The 19,784-nt window shown below is 31.9% G+C and overlaps 1 protein-coding gene across 1 annotated transcript; it reads right to left on the bottom strand.

The window, feature by feature from the left end:
* Positions 1–13,184: 13,184 nt before the first annotated feature.
* Positions 13,185–18,740, bottom strand: LOC120174237 (E3 ubiquitin protein ligase RIN2-like). The gene is made up of 13 exons (XM_039181155.1): positions 18,575–18,740; positions 17,707–18,129; positions 17,157–17,234; positions 16,670–16,756; positions 16,444–16,565; positions 16,052–16,148; positions 15,786–15,888; positions 15,114–15,271; positions 14,870–15,007; positions 14,725–14,792; positions 14,413–14,634; positions 13,501–13,882; positions 13,185–13,346 (listed from the first exon to the last, which is right to left on the bottom strand). Exons 2-13 carry the CDS (start codon positions 17,944–17,946, stop codon positions 13,290–13,292), a joined length of 1,752 nt encoding a protein of 583 aa, XP_039037086.1. The 5' UTR covers positions 17,947–18,129; positions 18,575–18,740; the 3' UTR covers positions 13,185–13,289.
* Between the last annotated feature and the right edge of the window lie 1,044 nt (positions 18,741–19,784).

Genomic DNA, 19,784 nt, shown 5'->3' with positions numbered 1-19,784 from the left:
GGGATTCCACGCATCCTTTCATGGGGCAAGGATGAGGTGGTGAGAATTATGAACAAGTTGAAATCGAAAAGATGGACATGGAAAGAGAAGGTAATAACAGTGAGGTTTTGTTATGAATTATTGAATAATCTTGTTCAACAGTGTACTCTAATTTTGTAGGGTGCTCAGATGGAGGAAGAGAACATTGGAGAGAAAGATGGTTGTAAGAGGACTTCCCTGAATGAGATTGGGATAGACAGACATGATATGGTAATATCTGAGTTGCTACAAATGAAATTTTTTTTTTCAAAGGTTTGTGATAGACAAAGGAGAATGCAGGAAGTAGTGGACAACATGAAATTCGATGGGAAAGAGTCTGGTGAGAAGAATAAAGTCAGTTTCGTTGGCATGTCAAAAGAAGTTGACAAGATGATGAGTGAATTGAAGGAGGTGATTATTGCTATTGGTGAAATTGGGAATAAATGTATTGAGGGGTTTAGGGAACTGTGGGAAGAAATAAGCGAGATGAAGAATTGTTTTGTATCAATTGACAAGAAAATCGATGATATGTGTAAAATAGAGAAGCTATGCTGAAAACACAATCTTTAAAACAAACGAATTGAGGGGTTTAGGGAACTGTGGGAAGAAATAAGCGAGATGAAGAATTGTTTTGTATCAATTGACAAGAAAATCGATGATATGTGTAAAATAGAGAAGCTATGCTGAAAACACAATCTTTAAAACAAACGAAAGTAACTTATGATCCAATTATTGAAGATTTTAATTTCTTCATTTTTAATTGTCATACTAACATTCTAATTTTTTATTTTAGCTTTGTCCAAGGTTTTATTGAGAGTTTTTCGTTTCCTTTTGAGTCAAAGATTTGTACGCTCTTCCTCACACACATCACGTGCATTTGTATGACATGAGCTCTAGACCCGAGCTTCGTTCCAAGTAAGTCGGGGTGAATGCTTTACTCTCGTAAGAATTTATTCTTCATATGAGTTTTAGCAAATAACCCTGGGATACATATGTCTTATACCTTCGTAGGGATTTATTCCTCGTATGGGTATAAGGAAATGAATCTCCTCGAATTGAACTCGATCCATTTATGCCTGTAATGGGTTAAGATTGAGGGTTTGGCAATCTAAGGGGGTACCAACATCAAAGACAATTTGAGTACCATTTCCTCATAGAGCCGAAACCATACATATAGTGAACCGTAGAACGGTCACCCTAGGTATAGTCATACTGAAACCATGCATATACTGAACCATACAACGTTTTTCGTTGTGATTAAAGATTGTGTTTTTCAGCATATCTTAGTTACTTCCTTTTTTTACAAGTTATTAAAAGTAGTGGGTAATCTATTGCAACATCGGTTCTCGTTTGATGAGAATTACAAGTACCATTTAGGGTTTACATGTTACGATTTAAGGATTTCCAATTTGTACTATTGTAATTATCTTCACGTGGTACGGTGGAAATATATGCTATAATGTTTTTAACCCAGTGGTGTTTGTTGATGTCGACAATATTATGTTGTAGATCGGTACATTCCAGAGTCTCTTTAATGGCCAGGAAACAACCTCGACAAATTTCTTCCCAGGGAAACTCTCAAGGCAAGTCTTTCAACCAAAAATTTAGAACTCAGGAAGAGAAAAAGAAGTTTGCAGACCAATACAAGAGAAGGAAAATTCACATGGAACGTGTAATGGACATGGACTTCATGTTCAATCCTAAGTTTAACTTTGACTTTAAAGAAACTTTTATGAAGTGGGGTTGGCTAGAGTTTCTCAGTGTAGAGGCAAAATATTATCCCAACCTAGTTCAAGTTTTATTCAGTAACACATCTTTAGATCATGCACCTAATAGCGATACTATTGTAGGAATTCATACGTATGTCATGGGAAATGATATATATGTATCTCCGGATTCAATAGCTAACGCTTTAAGTTTAGGGATGAATGGAGTATAAACGAGAATGACGTAGGAGTAATTCCACTTTGGAATTCATTTTGTTTCATCTTCTTCTATATTGGTTTATTTGGCCTTCCGATGGAAAAGCTTCGCAAATTTGGGATGTAGATTATGGTTACGACTTTACTAAAAAAAATGGTTGGACTGTAAAGGGTGATAAAAAACTTGCAATTATAGCGTCAGAAGAGAAGCACGACAATACAGACGCCATGGACAACAGCGACGGTGGACGTTCATGAAGCAAGCAACGTTACTCTAGCCTCATTGATGGAGAACATGGTTACTTTCCGGGAGCATTTCGATTTGCAAGTCCATAATTTGAATGTGGAGATGGGGGCAATTCGAGACACAATATCCTCACTCAAGAGGAGATTTGATCGAATATGCCGCATATTCGAACAGAATTCACGTTGAAATCCCATAACCAATTAGGTATTAAATATTGTAGAATAAACCTTTGTCTTTTACAACGTTTAATTCCAATGCAGCTCGTTTTTATGTTGTAGAAGACAATGAGGTTGAGGAGGAGGAACTTACTGATAAGGACCACTCTTATGAAGATCCTAATAAATACCTAATATCACAAACACCACTCCAAATGAAACTCCTCATCCTTGACGTGAATGTAGTGATTGTAGTTTTTTTTTCAACAAGCCTAAATGTATGCGATGTCTGCCACCTTTCTTCAAGTTTTTTTTTTGAAGACTGCTACGTTAAAGTTAATGCAATTCCTTTGTTTTGTTTAATGTCAAAGATGTTATAATGAGACCAAGAGTTGTGTCGTTTATTCAATTCTGTTTCGATAATTTCATTGTTTCCATTTGGTCTTCCAAGCTGAGGTGAACAATCTGATTTTTTTTCCAGGCATACCTATGTTTATGTAAATAATTTATTGTATGTGATGCCAGGTATAACATTGATCGTCCACTTGACAAACTACAACACTTGTCGTCTCAGTTTCTATTCATATGTTTGGGTACGTACAACGTGAATTTCCAAAACGATCTGTTTTTCATGTAAGACGCCACCTTTGTTTGTTTTCCAATAGTCGTATACCTCTGTATAGGATCAGAGCAAGTGTAAACGCCTGTCAGAATTCGCATTTTGTAAAGATCTACATGATGTGTGGGATCAATATGATGGATTCATACCAGCAAATACGTTGTTGGTGGATGATTCTTCAGAGAAAATGAGATTGAATTCAGTAAGTCCAGCATTTTGATGGTCATTAACTGTTTGATCGATAAATTGCTCCATCCTTAACCTCTGTGTTTCAATAGTCACAGTTACATATGTTTGCAACCCTTTGATGGATCTTTGATGGACAATGCGTTAGGTAAAATTATAGCGTTCATGTTACAATTTATGCTTTATGCATTCAACGCTGGCGCCTAATCTTAACTAGATCATTTGAATATTTTATAATTTCTTTGAATGTGTATTTAAATTTTAATTTAAAGACATGTTTAGCACTTAAGTGTTTTTTTTAATTTAGTTTTTTTTTAAGACTTTTTTACTTTTTAAACGGTAAAATCGGTGGAATAATGCAACGGAAAAAAATCATGGAATAATGCGGTCTATGAATTATTTTCTCATTTTGGGTGATTGCTACAGTGATCCACGAGGTCGCCGGCTGCTCCGAACGATCTCCATAGGTATCACAGTGCGTCTTCGGCTAAAAGCATAATTACCGATATAGGTAATTGTTGTTCCTTAAGAAAATTTATATAATCGTTGTTCGGAGCACATGGCGACCAACGTAGGTCGTTTGAAAAACATGACAACCTATGAAAAACTGTAGCATTCGCTCCAAATGGACAAATAATCCTTCGACTGCATTATCTGAACAAATATTTTATTTCAACGCATTATTCCACAGATTTTGCCCTTTTTAAACCTTGAATTAGCAGTAATCAATCTAGGCAAAGCGTAGCCACTCACATCACTGTGAAGTAAGCCTAACATCTCTGTATGTAAGGATGGCAACAGGCCGGGTTCGGGCAGGGTATTGATCCCCCGTCCCCGTTTAAAAAACTCATATCCATCCCCGCTTAAAAAACCGCAAGGATTTAAATGGGGATCCCCATCGGGTAATCGGGGAAAATCGCGGGGAAACGGGTATACCCGTTTAGCATAAACGGTTATTTAAACGGGTATCCTGTCGGATTCTGATTTTTTTGCCATCCCTATATGTATGTGGTCGGTCTAAATTTGAAGTTATGTATGTACGTTTAATTAATTTTATTAGAATTAATATAAATAATTTAATTTATAATGGTATTACTTTAATAAAATTAAAATACCATACTAATTCAATGTGAATTAAGAAATTTGCCTTGGAGACCAAGAAACAAAGGTAGCAGTCAGAGGTGGGAATTTAGGTTTTACCCAACCAGTCAAAGATGTCGACATGAAATAAAAAAAAACCATAGTAAATCAAAAGAGAGAGAAATGGGTTTCGTTTTTCAACTGAATTGAAGGTGCGGTGGTCCACCGTCCACAGGCCAAGGTAGGCAAAGCTTTATTAAAGTTTGCTTTGATTTGCATGTTCCTGAATTGGAATCTTCGACTTGCAATTGCAACGCTGTCGTTTGGGTCAGTTTGAGCAACCCCAATTCACAGTGACTTGCCCGGCCGTTTGGTTGACCGCATTCTTGATTACCGGAAAATGGAATCCTCGTTCCCTCGTTTAATTGGCCGATAATTTTATTCTCGGTAATATTTTATTATCAACAGTGAATTTTTTGGGGTATAGTATCGGGAATGTAATTACTCTTTCCCTTAGGTATTATTGGATTACCGACGTTTTGGACTAAAATGCTCTTAAAAAAAAATTCTTCAAATTTATATTTCTTCTGTCGTTGAATAATAAAAATTCTACGAATGTTAAACTATAAATTTATCCTTAAACTATTTTAGATTACAAAAAAATCCATAATTAAATTTTATATGAAGTTCAGAGGTTAAAATAAAATTTCACCCTTTCATTAAACCTATTTATCTTTTTAATTTTGTAAAAAAATTATATAAATTTTATGAATTTAAAATTTTTAAAAAAATATATATAAATTAATTATAGTAATATGATACTAGAATTCAACTTGTTAAAAAAATAAATATATAATAAGAACAATTTGGTAAAATATACATTCCAATAATCTTTTATTCCTTTAACCAAACACGATAATCTTACATTCCTACTAAATCAACCATAAAATACAACATTCTCAATAATCCTTCCTGATAATATTTTATTCTCATTAGTAATCTTACGTTCTTTGAAACAAACGCACCCTTAATTTCTGTGAACAAGTTTGAGGTAACCTACTACTTTATCTCTCCTTTATTCCATTACGTATGGGAATAGGATTTTGTTATTGTTTTTGTAATATTTATTATAAAAATAAACATTTCAAGTCACGAGATTATAAATAAAACGTCCCATCACAATCATGTGCGTACATTTTCAATTTAGTATTGTATGTCATTTTCGTGTTGTTGAGAGTCTTGCATAAATAACATTGACCATAGTTGGGCTTTCACGCAAGCCAATCGGCATAGGTAGATTGCCGGAGGTTGAACGGAATACGTTGGTTCGGTACATACATATATAATTATATACCATATTGTTTCTTTTTCACTCCCACGATTGCGCCACGTTATTCACTAACTCATTTAATTATTAGCTGCTAGCAATATTATGACTTAATACCTAACTTAATTAACCAAATTAATTAATTCGACATGCTCGAAGCGGCTTTATTTGACTTTGACAAACATACTTTTGTTTTGTCTAGTAAATTTAGAATCTGAGCTGGATCTTCCAACTTTCACAGACAAATAAAATAAACCCAAATTACTATTATTATTATTATTATTATTATTATTATTATTATTATTATTATTATTATTATTATTATTATTATTTGGTGAGTGATTATAGAAATCAATTACAGCGTGGTTTGTCACTTTCCGTTACTCATTAGAGAAACTTTGTAGTGTAAACCGAATGAACCAAAATAATTTAATTAATCAACGTGCTAGGTAAGTTGATTTGATTTTTAGACATTAAAAATCACCTTCCAGGTTGCGTCCTGTATTTCCATGATAGTGGACCACAAATTTCGCAATTAGAAACTTCGATTTCATTATGCCTAGTTACAAAGCAAAATTAAATTCACAAAACTAAAATATTCACATCATTTCTCAATTATAACATACTTTCTAAATTCTATCCTCTAATTATAATTAGGTAATTTTATTACAAAATAATATATGTTTTAAATACTCTCAATCATTTAATTATAAGCACTCGATCATCCTACTACAGTCATTAATGAAATATATAATTTACCTTAAATATAATAACTAGTTGGTTTTCAACCACTTTGTACTAAAAAAAACAAGTTATGATTTCCTTAAGGCGAAGTTTGAAAATTCAATATGAAAGTGCAAATTGAGTTTAGAATTTTCTACTCTAAACTTGATCTCACTTGATCTTATTCTTAAAAGCTCTAACCCGCATCCAATTTTTTTCTTTTAAAAACATTACATAAGAATCGACTGGATCAAAATTCATCGAATACGAATCTCATACTTAATTCTTTTTAGTTCTTCTTCGGATTCTAAAGCTTCATCCTTTATTTCTAATTATTTATAACTTCAATACAATGATAAAATGAAAGCTATCTTTAAGACCATGATAGGGTACATGTGAGCGGGCTCGTTCAGTGTGCAATTCAGCGGGTTTTTTTCCCAGTAAGGCAAACAATTTAATTAATTAGCCTAATAAGGCTAATAGAAGTTTATTTATAGATTTACGATATTTGCTACAATAACTTAAAATTTACTTTGAGGTGATTAGTTTTACTAAAAAAAATATTTTTATTTAAACTTTTTAGAAACTAATATCACTACAACACCATACAAGTATGATTTATACAACACCATACAACACCATACAAGTATGATTTAGTTTAAAATATTGTTTTGATAAATTTTAAGATTTATAGTCGGTTTGGGCCTAGTTGTCCATTGTTATATTGGCCGTACCTACTTTTTAGAAACTAATATCACTACAACACCATACAAGTATGATTTAGTTTAAAATATTGTTTTGATAAATTTTAAGATTTATAGTCGGTTTGGTTCAAGAAAATATTTTTTTCCAGAAAATTGTTTTCATTTTTAACTTTTTGAAAATTAAAAAACATGTTTGGTTAATATAAATTAAAACTTTAATTCAAAATTAAAATAATAAAAGTGTATGTTGTATCTATTTTTTTAAATAGAAATAAACAAATAGCTATTAAATAATAAAATTAAACTATAATTATTAAAAAAAATCATTACAAAAATTTAACTTGTGAATTATGTAATATAAAACAATACAGCTGATAAGAAATCTCATAACACAAATTTTATTTTAGTTTATAATAAAAATATAGTGTTAATGTATATTAGGCATCAATTAAATTTAAAAGGATGATTTTTCTATGCTCGACAAGCAGCAATGAGCACTATTAATGACAAACATCATTAATTTAATTTATAAAAAATTACATTCTAAAGGACTCAACATATAATTATAAATTAGTTAAAAATTTAAAGATAAATTATTTAAAATAAAGGGTAAATTATACCAATGACCACCTAACTATTGCCCATTTTCATTTTGACCAAAATTTTTGAAATTTTATCAATCAAATCACTCAACAATTTAAATGCATTTATTTAAGCCACTCCCTGTTAATATTTAATGAAGAAGCTGATGTGACAGTTAAAGTATTTAGTATAATTACACATTTGGTCACTGTTACTTATATATTTTATCAATTTGGTCCTAATTTTAATAAATTAAAATAAACTTAACCCTCAAATCAAATGGTGACATGTATAATGACCCAAAATTCAACTTTTCATTTTAATTTATTTTAATTTTAAAAGTTTCGACATATTCTATATTTATAACAAAAATAGAATTTATAACAAAACCCTTTTTCTAAAAAATTGAATAAGTCAAGCAATAATTTATGATATTAAATTTAAAGCAAACTAAATTTATTGCCCTTTTTATATAGGTCAATCTCTTAGTGCAATATTTTCCATGCTAAGTCCACCGAGAATCTTATCAATATAAACTTTTATTAAAGATGGACATAAAATTTTATGGTATGAGATGAGTTTTTAAAATTTTAAAGGAAGACTGAGTGAAACGTGAAAGAAATATATATCACATTTTTCTATTAGAAATTTATTGGATAAAAATTTCTTTTTTTACAGGTTAGACTATATCACCTTTTTCTAGTATAATGTCATTTACAAATCGTAGTAGGATAAAAATTTTGTCCATTGAACTTTATATGCATGGGCTAATCAACTATATTTTCCTTAAAATCAAAAGAGGTTATGGTACCAATGACATATGCTTATGAGAACTATAAATGGAATTTCTAGTAAAAATTTTGTTTTGTTATAAATATAGAATATGTTATAACTTCTAAAAAAATTTAAATTAAAGATTTGAAGGTTAAATTTATTTTAATTTATTAAAATTAGGACCAAATTGATGGAATATATAAGTAATAGTGACAAAATGTGTAATTATACAAAATATTTCAACTGTCACATCAGCTTCTCCTTTAAATATTAACGGTAAGTGACTTAATTTAATGCATTTAAATAGTTGAGTGACTTGATTGATAAAATTTCAAAAATATTGGTCAAAATGAAAAGAGGCAATAGTTAGGTTGTCACTAGTATAGGTTACCCTTTATTTTAAATATTTTATTTTTAAATTTTAACTAATTTATAATTATACGTTGAGTTCTTTAGAATTTAAATTTTTATAAATTAAATTAATGATGTTCGTTGTTAGTGGTGATCATCGTTGCTCGTTAAGCGATGTAAAATTTTCTAATATAAAAGTACACAAAATTTTTCTATAAGCAATAGCACAAAAAAGTATCATTAACATAAAAAAATATGTTTAGTGGTAATTGAGACCCTCAAACATTTGGGAAAAATTTATTAGTGTAATCCCTGAACGTTGTTTGCACCAAATATGATCCTTAAACTTATAAAAAATTAATCTAACCCTTTAAATAGAGGAATCAAACGTTGACAATCACGACGCTTACATGACAGTTCATATACTTACATGTCAATCTACAATTTTGATGTGACAGTTCACAATATTGTTGTGGTAGTACTTGATGGACAATGATGTGGTAGATGAGCTTAATTGAATATTAAAAAAGTTTGAGAACTTATTTAATTTAAAAATTAAAAATTTATTTAGATTAAAATACAAAATATAAAAAATTATTAAGATATTCAATACATTAAATATAAAAAATACTACAAAGTTAAATTATTTAAAAATTTAATTTAAGGACTACATTGAGTGTAAAAAACGTTTAGGGACCATATTGATTTTTTTATAAAAGTTTGAGGGCTTCTAATATCATTAAATCAAAAAATTATTTTTAGAATGGTTTAAACTTGTGTAAGTTAAGCTAAAATCTAGATATCATGTTTCCTTATTTTGCAAAATTTCAAAACAATCTTAATGAAAATACCGAAAATATTTTCTTATGTTTTCATATTTTCACTTATTTTTGTTTTCATTTTCCAAAAATCATTTTCTAATTTTACAACCAAACATGTTTTCTTCAACATTTTCTATTTTCTAAGAAAATGAAAATAAAAATAGTCTATATTTTCTAAAACCAAACACCCTTAATATCTGTATTTTAAAATTAAAAAATTAAATCTTTTACTCTTTTAGTAAGATATTCGTTAATATTATTAATATTTTTATTAGAAAATTTTAACTTAATATGTGATTAAAAATGTAAATGATTGCACTAGAATTAATAAATAAAAAAGTCAAAGGGATAAATTCAATGACTAAATATTAAAGTATCCGGAAATTACTTATTATGAGACATTCACTTATAAATGTCTAAGATTTAAATTCTGTCATTACAAATACAATAAATCAAGTTAAAAGACTATTTATAATATAAAATTTAGATTAATTAATTAATAAATCAATATCAATAAAACTTATATAACAAATAAGTACTTAAAGTATGTCATCTTTTTTATTTTGGTATTAAAATATTTTTAGTCAAAATAAGCATCTAAAATTATCTTTTTGGTCAAAATAAATACCTAAAGTATTTTTTAATCAAAATAGGTACTTAAAGTATTCAATTTTTTTTCATCTAAGAACTTAAAATATTCTTTAATTAATGTCACATGTCAGTTTTTTTAGAACTTAGATATAAGACGAGCATATTTATGAATCATTCCTCCATCCAAGCTTTTATATAGTGCACCACTTTAACTCTTTGCTAAAATAATAGTACAAATAAATGGTTGTCCATAAATGCGAGCTGCTAAAATTACCAGATTTCAGCATCTAGAAATAATAGTAGAAATAAATGGTGAATTTCAACCTCAAATCTCAATAGAAATCAGCGTCTAAGTAGGCGTAAGGGAGTCGGTATAATCAGCACCCTCATAACAAAGGCAGCACCCATAAAATCTCACCATCAAAACAGCCATCAAAATCATACCAATGAGTACTCCAATTGCCAAACTCTTACCAAACCAAACTCCACTCCTCTCTTCTCCTTTAACCATGCTTGTCTTCCTCGCCTCAACCGAATCTTCTTCATCGCTCATCTCCTTCTTCACAACATGTTCCATCTCATCCTGTTCCTTAAAACCTTCGAAATCCAGACCGGCCACCAAACGCAACTCCGTCGAGGCCTCTACAGCTTGTTCCAAGTGGGACAAGCTGATCAACTCAGAAGAACCCTCCTCGGCCGCCTCCGCCGCTTCGCCTTCGTCGTTGAGGCAAGACTCGGTGCAAGAACAAGGCGAACCCTGTTCGACGTGGTCGGGGGCCGAAGATTGAAAACCATCCCACTCCTTGAAAGCGGCTTCGAGTTCCAACAACCTCTCGGCGATGTGTTGCAAGTGGAAAGGGTTTCTCGGGCGAGAAACGACTTCGGCGGACAAAAGATTGTTCAAGAAAAGGAAGCGCAGTTGGATGTCTTGGGAGAGACTTTGGTGGCATTGGGTGTTTAGTGGAAGAGAAAGCACTTGGTTTAGTTGGGATTCAAGTTCTTTCAGTTTCTTCTGCAAAATTGTGTATCTCTTCGTCATCTCGTCCTTGGCTTCTTCTTTCAGCGGTTTTCTCTTTGGCTGCTCTTGTGAAGGAGGAGGAGGAGGAGATCAGGATCAAGCGAGGGTTTTTGATATAGTTATAGTTTGTAGTTAATGGGATGTGTCGGTTACTTGGATCAAAAGTTAAACTTTTGGTGACGGTTACTATTACCAAACGATCCAAATAAAGAAAACCCTATTGAATAACATACAGTAGACTACGGAGTATTAATTAATTGTTTTCGATGCTTGGTTATGTGAAACGAAGGGGTAATTATGTAAAGTGAGTGTAATCTATTAAATTAGTATATAATAAAAATTAATAACAATTAAATTTTATCACACTTTATAAAGAAAAGTTTTGATACATGGCGGTGTATTACGATTTACCTATTTTACTATTATTTGTATTATTTTAAATTAATAATTTCTAGAACATGTTAATAAAAATTCTCAATGGACATTATTCATCTCTCTAGACCGTGAATTCAATACTTATTATAAGTAAAATTTTTCTTCTCTTTTTCTAAGCAAGAATTATTCGAGAAAATGATTTAGAGTTTCAATTTTAAAATGCATAACTAAAATAAATAAATTATATACAATATTTTTTTATATATGTTATATATCAAATAATAATCTAAACTATAATATTTTTTATAGTAGGTTATAAAAGTAAAGGATAAAACAACTTATAACCTTAAATTATATTAGAATATATGTTAAGAATATTTTATTTTAGGAGTTTTCTTTTATTGGTGTGCTACTTATTTATTTTTTTTCTTTTTGTTAACCGACGACGACATCAATTATAATGTTAGTTGCCGATCGTCGATATTTTTATTGTCTTCTTTTTTTCTTGTGCCGTACATCTATTTTCTTTTGTTTTTTTTTATTTTCTTTTGTTTTTGACACGTTTTTCGGTCGTTTGACCTTTTTTTCATTTATCTTTTTAAGGGTTGATTTGTCATTGTCACGATTGATCAAGATGATGCTTATATGATATCTTGTTGATCTTCCCTACTTTGGACACTCGAATTTAATTTAGGTACTCGATTTGCATTCATTGATAGCTTTTCGAATTGTTCGAGTCTGATTTGCGATTTGTCGGTAGTTTTTCAATAGCTTAATCTCATGTTATGGTTTGTTTACCGATACGATCAAATCTGTTTGTACATTTCCTTATATAATCTTTATGTGCTTTAGAATCTTTAAAACTTTTTACAAACTCAAAAAATAAACAAAAATCCTCAATTTTTTGTAGTTTGAGGACTTTATCGAATTTGAAAGGTTAGGTGTTTTGAAAATTTCAATGAAGAGAAATATTATTTCAGAAAAAAAAAATATATCTCAAAACTTATCTCATCATATGACAATAAAAAAAATTCAAAATGTGTTTCAAATTTTTATATGAAAAAAAAATCCAATAAGAAAAAATAAATGCAAATATCAGTTATATGATTATATCACAGATGGTGATCGATAACAACAATCTCCTATCAACAACGATAAAAAAACCAAAGTTTAAAACTAAACCGTTTAAAAGTTCAATAACAAAATCAATACACAAATAAATAAATAAATATATATATATATATAATCCTAAAAACAATATTTTTTTAAAACATGAATATATTCATACCAAAACGATAATGATGTCACTTTAACCACATTAACAAAAATGGTCATTCACGACAATGCCTCATGTATCAGCTCACGATGTAATGGTTTAATTGCTTATAAAGCTAAGATATAATCCTATCAATCTATAATTCAGTAATATTCAATAAAAAATAAATTGATTAATAGTTTCTTAAACATGTGAATAGTTACATAATAATACTACAGTGTTTGGGGGGGGGGGGCAGAGGTACCACTGCCACCAAATGGATCCACACTCTCCTGTGGATTAGGAATGGCGGCATCAATCCCCAATGCATTGACCCACCAATACTAAACTTACCACCTTTATTTTTCACAACAAAACACATTGTGTGTATATATATACAAACATACATATATGTCTTTAACCCTTCTCTTTTTCCATAATAACATCAGATTCTCACTAAAACCTGCCTTTTATATATATATACAGAGGGACCATCCGTCTTTGCCCACTGTTCATGTCCCCGAGAAAATTCGATGCATCGTCACGTTTGGAGAAGATTATTCACAGTAACCGTAACAGAATTTGTTCTCTGCAAATCCTGCAAATTCCGTTGAAATAGAAAACAGGGACGGAGTTAATACCCTGTGAGTAATCTTCCCCCTCCCCCGAAAGGGTGATAAACCAGCTAAACAGAAACAATTTAGAGTTGTATACTAAAAACCTTAATCTAATGCAGTAGATCCTATCAGTACCTGAAAAATAAGCTCATCTGGGACATGCGGCAAAACCTCCCGTACAGTCTCGGCCATGGCAAGTATATTTACTACACCGTCATTTGCTGTTCGTGCAGAAGTCCTAATATGTAAATTTCCAGTGTTTCTGGGGTATCTTCCACCGACAATTGGAGGAATGGTTGAAGTAGATGCAGCAGCCTGAGATGGGTTCATGGGCCAAAGGCTCCAAGCAGTATCTTCTAGAGCAGTATGAGCATAAGTTTCTCCAACAGATGCAAGATGCCTCATCATCATATGAACTCTCCCTAGTCCAACTGATCTCGTATCGGCAGAAGGACCAGCTTCATCAACATTCTGGTTTGGCCAAGAATGAAACCATTCAGAATCCAATCCCGCACTCCTGCAAAGGGCAAATAAAACATATTCTGATGAGCAAGCTGAAGTAGAATGATTAGTGAAACGTTTTGCAACCTGTTTCTAAATAGTTGTTCGACTACTTGATTTGCAATAAAAATCAGAATCAATTCTCAAGGCATCGGAAACTTATAATCTCCTCTCCCTCGTTTAAACCAACAGAAGAAATAATGCACATGATGTCATTTACTCCTTTCCAAAAACTGAAGGAACCTTTCTCTTTCAGAAGCCCTCCATATCATTCCGCCAAACATAACTAACAAGGAATGACTATTACCAACTAAATAAAATAAGGGAATTCAATTGATAATCAGGAAGAGTAAATGTTTCCCATCTCAATATGAACTTCTTCATTGACTGTCCAAACAGAAGGTACAACAGAGTAACCCTTCCAACAAGCTACGACACCAGCTTTCACATCCTCAATAACAACAATGGATGAATTAGTTATACCACAAGGTATCACAGGCTTTTATTCCAAGCCAAGCTATGAAGAAAAATTTGGCAGAACAGTACCTCCAAGGCCCACCTCCTGCATTCTGCATTTGATTAGGGAATACTCCTGCATGTAGAGCAGGCATATTTGGTCGATTTAGACCAGAATTTATCTGACGGGCCAACTGCTCATCACTTAAGGATTCTGCAGAGCGAGAATTTGCCTCATTTTCTCTTCTTCCCAGGAAAAGTGGCTTCCTACATGTGGGACACGAGTAAACTTCATTTAAGCCTTGGTCCAACCTGGCATGGTATGTTAATATCCAGCATTAGGTTCATCCACACACACCGGAGATAACACAAAACAAGCTTCATAATATCATATAACCATACCAGGATCTCAAGCATGCAAGATGAAAAAGGTGATTACAGTGAAGCTTTTTAGCTTTGGCCATAGGTTCCTGAGCATTGTGAAGTTAGTTAGACATTCAGAAATCAGTAAAAATCCTGACAAGGCACAATAAAGACCATACCATACCCGACATATGGCACATTCATCATCATATGCTCGTATCTCTTCAGATGTTGCATCAGGCAGTGCTCCATGAAGAGCCCCAAATGCCATTCTCAATTTAATAAATCTCTTTATACGCTTCACAATTGAACTTAGTAAAGCCTAATAAAAAAATATTGAATTTGTGAATAGAAATAATGTGCATTGGGATGTCAACTTCTGGATATATTGAGCTGTAAAATAACATAAAGAACAACAGAACATTTACACGTATATTCAAGAACAGAACTGCATCCACGAGATGGAATGCCATGCCATGGAGCCACCAAATAAGAACATAGTGTCCAACTGCCATTAACAGTGTTGCCGTGTCAAGGAAGAAACCCAGATTGCGAATAAGAATGCCCTTCCATTCCCAAAATGAACCTGCAATAGTTAAAAGAAGAAGTGTGGGCAGATAGAGAAGAGAACAAATAGAAAATATTAACAAGAAAGAACCTTATATTTTCAGCCAGATGACCAAATAAGAAAACAACCATTCTAAAAAAGGAAAAGGTTACATAGCAAAGGAATGCAACAAACTTATGAATTAATGAGGAAAGAAACTCATGAAAGTGTGAAATAACATTCAAGCCTAGAAAGGTTTAGCAATTACAGAGAACCAAAGATATAAACTTTCTAATCTGAACGAATCAGATATTGAGCCACACTCAGACATGTAAGGAAAAAAAATGCCATTTCAACTTATTCATATGGCCTTACTATTATACAGGCTAGATTAGTTTAACGTGAATGATGATGAAAGAATGAAACCCTTACATTTGCAGCTTAAAACAAGACTTTACAAGCCATGAACTTCACAATTGGAGAATCATTGATAACAGCCAACCTATCAACACACTGAATATCACATTCAAATATAAAAGGAAAATGTAAATACCTGCAGCTGATAAATCAAAAAGTTTTTCTCTTTGGCAATCAGCATTGTTCCTCATTGAATGAAGTGATATTTCAAGCAGCTGAAACCCATGAACCAGTATAGCCTACAAAGAATAGTAGATACAACAAAGAGCACCTCATCAAACCATGATCCAATAACTTCCACAGATAACTGTATTCCAGAACATTCAGAATGAACATATTTATCACAAAAATTGCCCCCCCCCCAACAGAAAAAAAAAAGAAAAAAGCATTCAATAAGGATACCTGCATGGTCTCAAAAGCGATACTTAGAGGCTCAAAAAACAACAGCAAAAACATGGATGAATTCACTGTTTTGTATAACATAAAGCTCAGCCAAATCCTGAAATGAACCCACAAAGTAACTTAAATAGTTTAGATAAGAGTGAAAAGCTTAATTGCCTGCATGAAATGAGGAAATGCCAGAGCAGGATTGTAAAAAACAGATAATTTACTTCTCTTGGTCACTACATTTGAAAGGGTATACAAAAAGTAATGAAATTAATAACAAACATTCACTCCTAGAGGCTTGGTAGCTACTCAGACAAAAATGTTTTTGTGTTGCACTACTTGCAAATCCAAAAGGGTGTTTATGAAAGATTCTCCTAATTCAAGAAAAGTAAGAAATAGAGCAATACCAAAATAAATTGAAGGAGAGGGAAAAAAGAAACACGGAAAAGACACGAAAGTATTGCCATGGTGTAGCAGAAGGGGAGTCATTCAAACGCTCAAATCTATCCCGGGCCAAAGCTTGAAACATCTGTACCATTTGCTCAACAAAATTTTAGGATGCAAAAAAGGCAATTCAATTGCTTCCAATGCGAGCTAAAAATAAGACCTCCATAACAAATTACATTTATATACCTTTAGACAACATATAACAATTAACCAAACTGACCAAAGGCCTGCTTGGAATACTGTTGGTGGAATTACTAATGGTAGAAAGGTCCCCTGTGTGAAAAATCATCAATATTTATCAGCATTATTGAAGAAGGAAATTGAAATATGAACCTCACAAGAAAATAACCCTAGAAACCAGTCTAGATAATTTATGATTGAAATAATCAGAAATGCATAAGCAATTTCAAACATGATATTTACCATAAAACTATCAGTTATCAAACAGGAGGCAACTTACGGAAACTGACACAAAATATTTACCTTCTTTTTTCTTTTTGGCTAAGCAATTTATTTTGTTCAGTTATTCAATTCAGTACTAACAATACAGCAGCACCCATTGTTCTACAGATGCAGAACTGGTACTCAGAAGAAAATTTGGGGGGTACTGTCTGGAAGCAGGAGGCTTGCACAAGCAAGAGCAAGGAGCAACCAAACTATTTAAAACATTTACCTTGTAGATAACATAGTTGATTAGGCGTTCTACTAACTTCCGAGTTTCTAAGGGGTATAACTCGCCAAAAAAAACAGTCTGCACAAAGAAAACAGAAACCACAGTAATTGGACAAGGTTCTATAAAAATAAAATAAAATAAATTCACTTTAACAATCAGTGGTTATTCCATTTAACATTCCCTTTTTTAGTCAAAGAAAAAACACAATACCATGAAGATAAATAACATAAACATAATAAATAAGAAGACTGAGAATTAAAGTTCCAATCATGTGTTTAATTGTTTATCCTTTCAAAACGATTCTTCCAAAGTACTAACCAATTTTTACAAAGCAGGGTGTACATTGCTCAAACATATTTATCTTTAATTAATTTGTCATGTACATTGCTGAAAGTACTGCTTCAAGTTAGAATCATGCATTGAAGGATCTTAAAAAGAAAATCATTGTTAAATCCATATCTTAACACAAATAACCATTGCAAGGGATTTATATTATTGTAAAGCCAAAATTTCAAATACATTAAAGCTCATGGAAAAAGATTAAACTGACCTTTAGAGAGAGGATGAGTAGAATAAATACATTGAGCACAAAATTTGCCAGCAGAGCCAAGGAGGTATAAGAGCCTAAAAGAAGCTCAAGTGCACGGTCAACATTTTCAGTATGAATAAAATTCTCACTAATTAACCCATCATTCTGAAGTTTATCGAGTGAAAATTCTGCCCAAACTTGAAGAACTATGAAGCTTAAAGTTGTGGACACTGTTGAGATTGCCAAGTAACTCACAGCCATCGGTAACAAAAACAAATTTTCCACCAAAAACAAACTCCCAGACTTTAATTAGAACAAAATGATCATCACTAATAACAGGAAATAATGGCAAATTCGGATAATATAAGTAGCTCGGGCTTCAAAATTGGCACGTTTAATGTTAATCAATTGAACAAATTGCAGTTATTTTGCAACCATGAGAACCTGAAAAATAAGCCCAGAAGAAAAAAAGACCATTAGAAAATAACCAGAAAAGCAGCAGAGAGCAAGTATTTAATGAATGTATCGATGTTAATTTTTCAGCTTCTAAATGATCAAGTCCTTTTCAGATCTCATTAATCAGTTTCTTTGAAATATAACAGACCGAGATGGATCATAAAACAGCAACCGATAAAAAGTGAAACACCAACGGAATTCACAATAAGAAAGCATAAAAATATTGAACGATTTAATTGTATCAGAATTTATATACCCCAAGACGAAAATACCAAAACATCGAAGAACAACTAAAATCAGGAAATGGGCATAAGAGGGCAATAATATTTAGGTAATATGGAGATATAAAGAGAAAGGAGATAAATTCATGAATTCGCCACGCGAAATCTAATGATAATGGAATAAAAGATAAAAGATCGAAAGAATCGGCAACCTCATTCGATCTCGTCCGAGAAGATTAACAGAAAGCTGTCACGAGTCGGCGGAGGTACCTGCAAATATTCACCGGCGATTGCATGCTCTTCCTTCCCTCTGTTTTTCTTTTCCAATATAGAAAATTTTACCAAAATTGACAAAATAAGTTATACAGTAGATGGGAAAAGAATAGACAGCAGGCGGGGTCGGCTTGTTTTTGCGGGGAAGCGAAGGACAAATCCTAAAATACCACTATTTTTTAAAATAAAATAAAATAAAATATATATTTTATATTCTCCGTCAACTAATATAATTTTTTTAGATTGGACAAATAGATCTTTTGGTATCTAACTTTGGATTTATATACAATATCATGTTTAAGCTTTTTGTTTAATTATCTATTTTTTTTGGTGCAATTAGTTATCTAACCAAAAAAAAATTAAAATAATGAATTCTTTTAAAAGAATTTTTTTTAAAAGTTAACCATAATGATAATAAATAGTTTATTTGTTTAAATCATATATATTGTTATTAAAATGTAATAATACTCCATATTATCACCATCAAATACATGATTAGTCTAAATATCTTTTGAAATGCAATAGTACTACATATTATATTTGAAATGTTTATACATTTTTTAGTTGTTGCCCTAAGTTGGTTTTAACTATTTAGATAATTCTTTTAAGATAATAATCTCAGTGACCGAAAATTCCTTATAATATACGATTTTAACTAACTTTTTTACGATTTGCCAAAATGACCAACAAAATCGCAATGCGATCTCCGTTATCGCAATTCAGTTTCCAGATTCGCAACGCGATTTAGACCATCGCATTGCGATTTTCGAAATCCGCGTTGCGATTTTAGATAATCGCAATGCGAATATGTAAATCGCAATGCGAATATGTAAATCGCAACGCGATAACACGTGATCGTAACGCGATTATGACTATCGCAACGTGATAATACGTGATCGCAACGCGATTCTGATTATCGCAACGAGATTCTGACTATCGCAACGCAATAATATGTGATCGCAACGCGATTCTGACTATCGCAACGCGATTCTGACTAACGCATCACTGAATTTCAAATTCGCAACATGTTTTAGTTTCGCAACACAAATGAGTATATAACTACTACGCAGCAGCATCAACTCATAACCTAAATCCCTAAATCGTAACTCATTCCATCTCCATCTATCACTCTCTCCGGCGACATCCGTT

This window comes from Hibiscus syriacus, unplaced genomic scaffold (genome assembly GCF_006381635.1).
Source record: "Hibiscus syriacus cultivar Baekdansim isolate YM2019G1 unplaced genomic scaffold, ASM638163v2 tig00112044_pilon, whole genome shotgun sequence".
In the NCBI taxonomy this organism is placed as follows: Eukaryota; Viridiplantae; Streptophyta; class Magnoliopsida; order Malvales; family Malvaceae; genus Hibiscus; species Hibiscus syriacus.
Note: the sequence above shows the minus strand (reverse complement) of the source record. Positions and strands in the feature narration are given on the sequence as shown.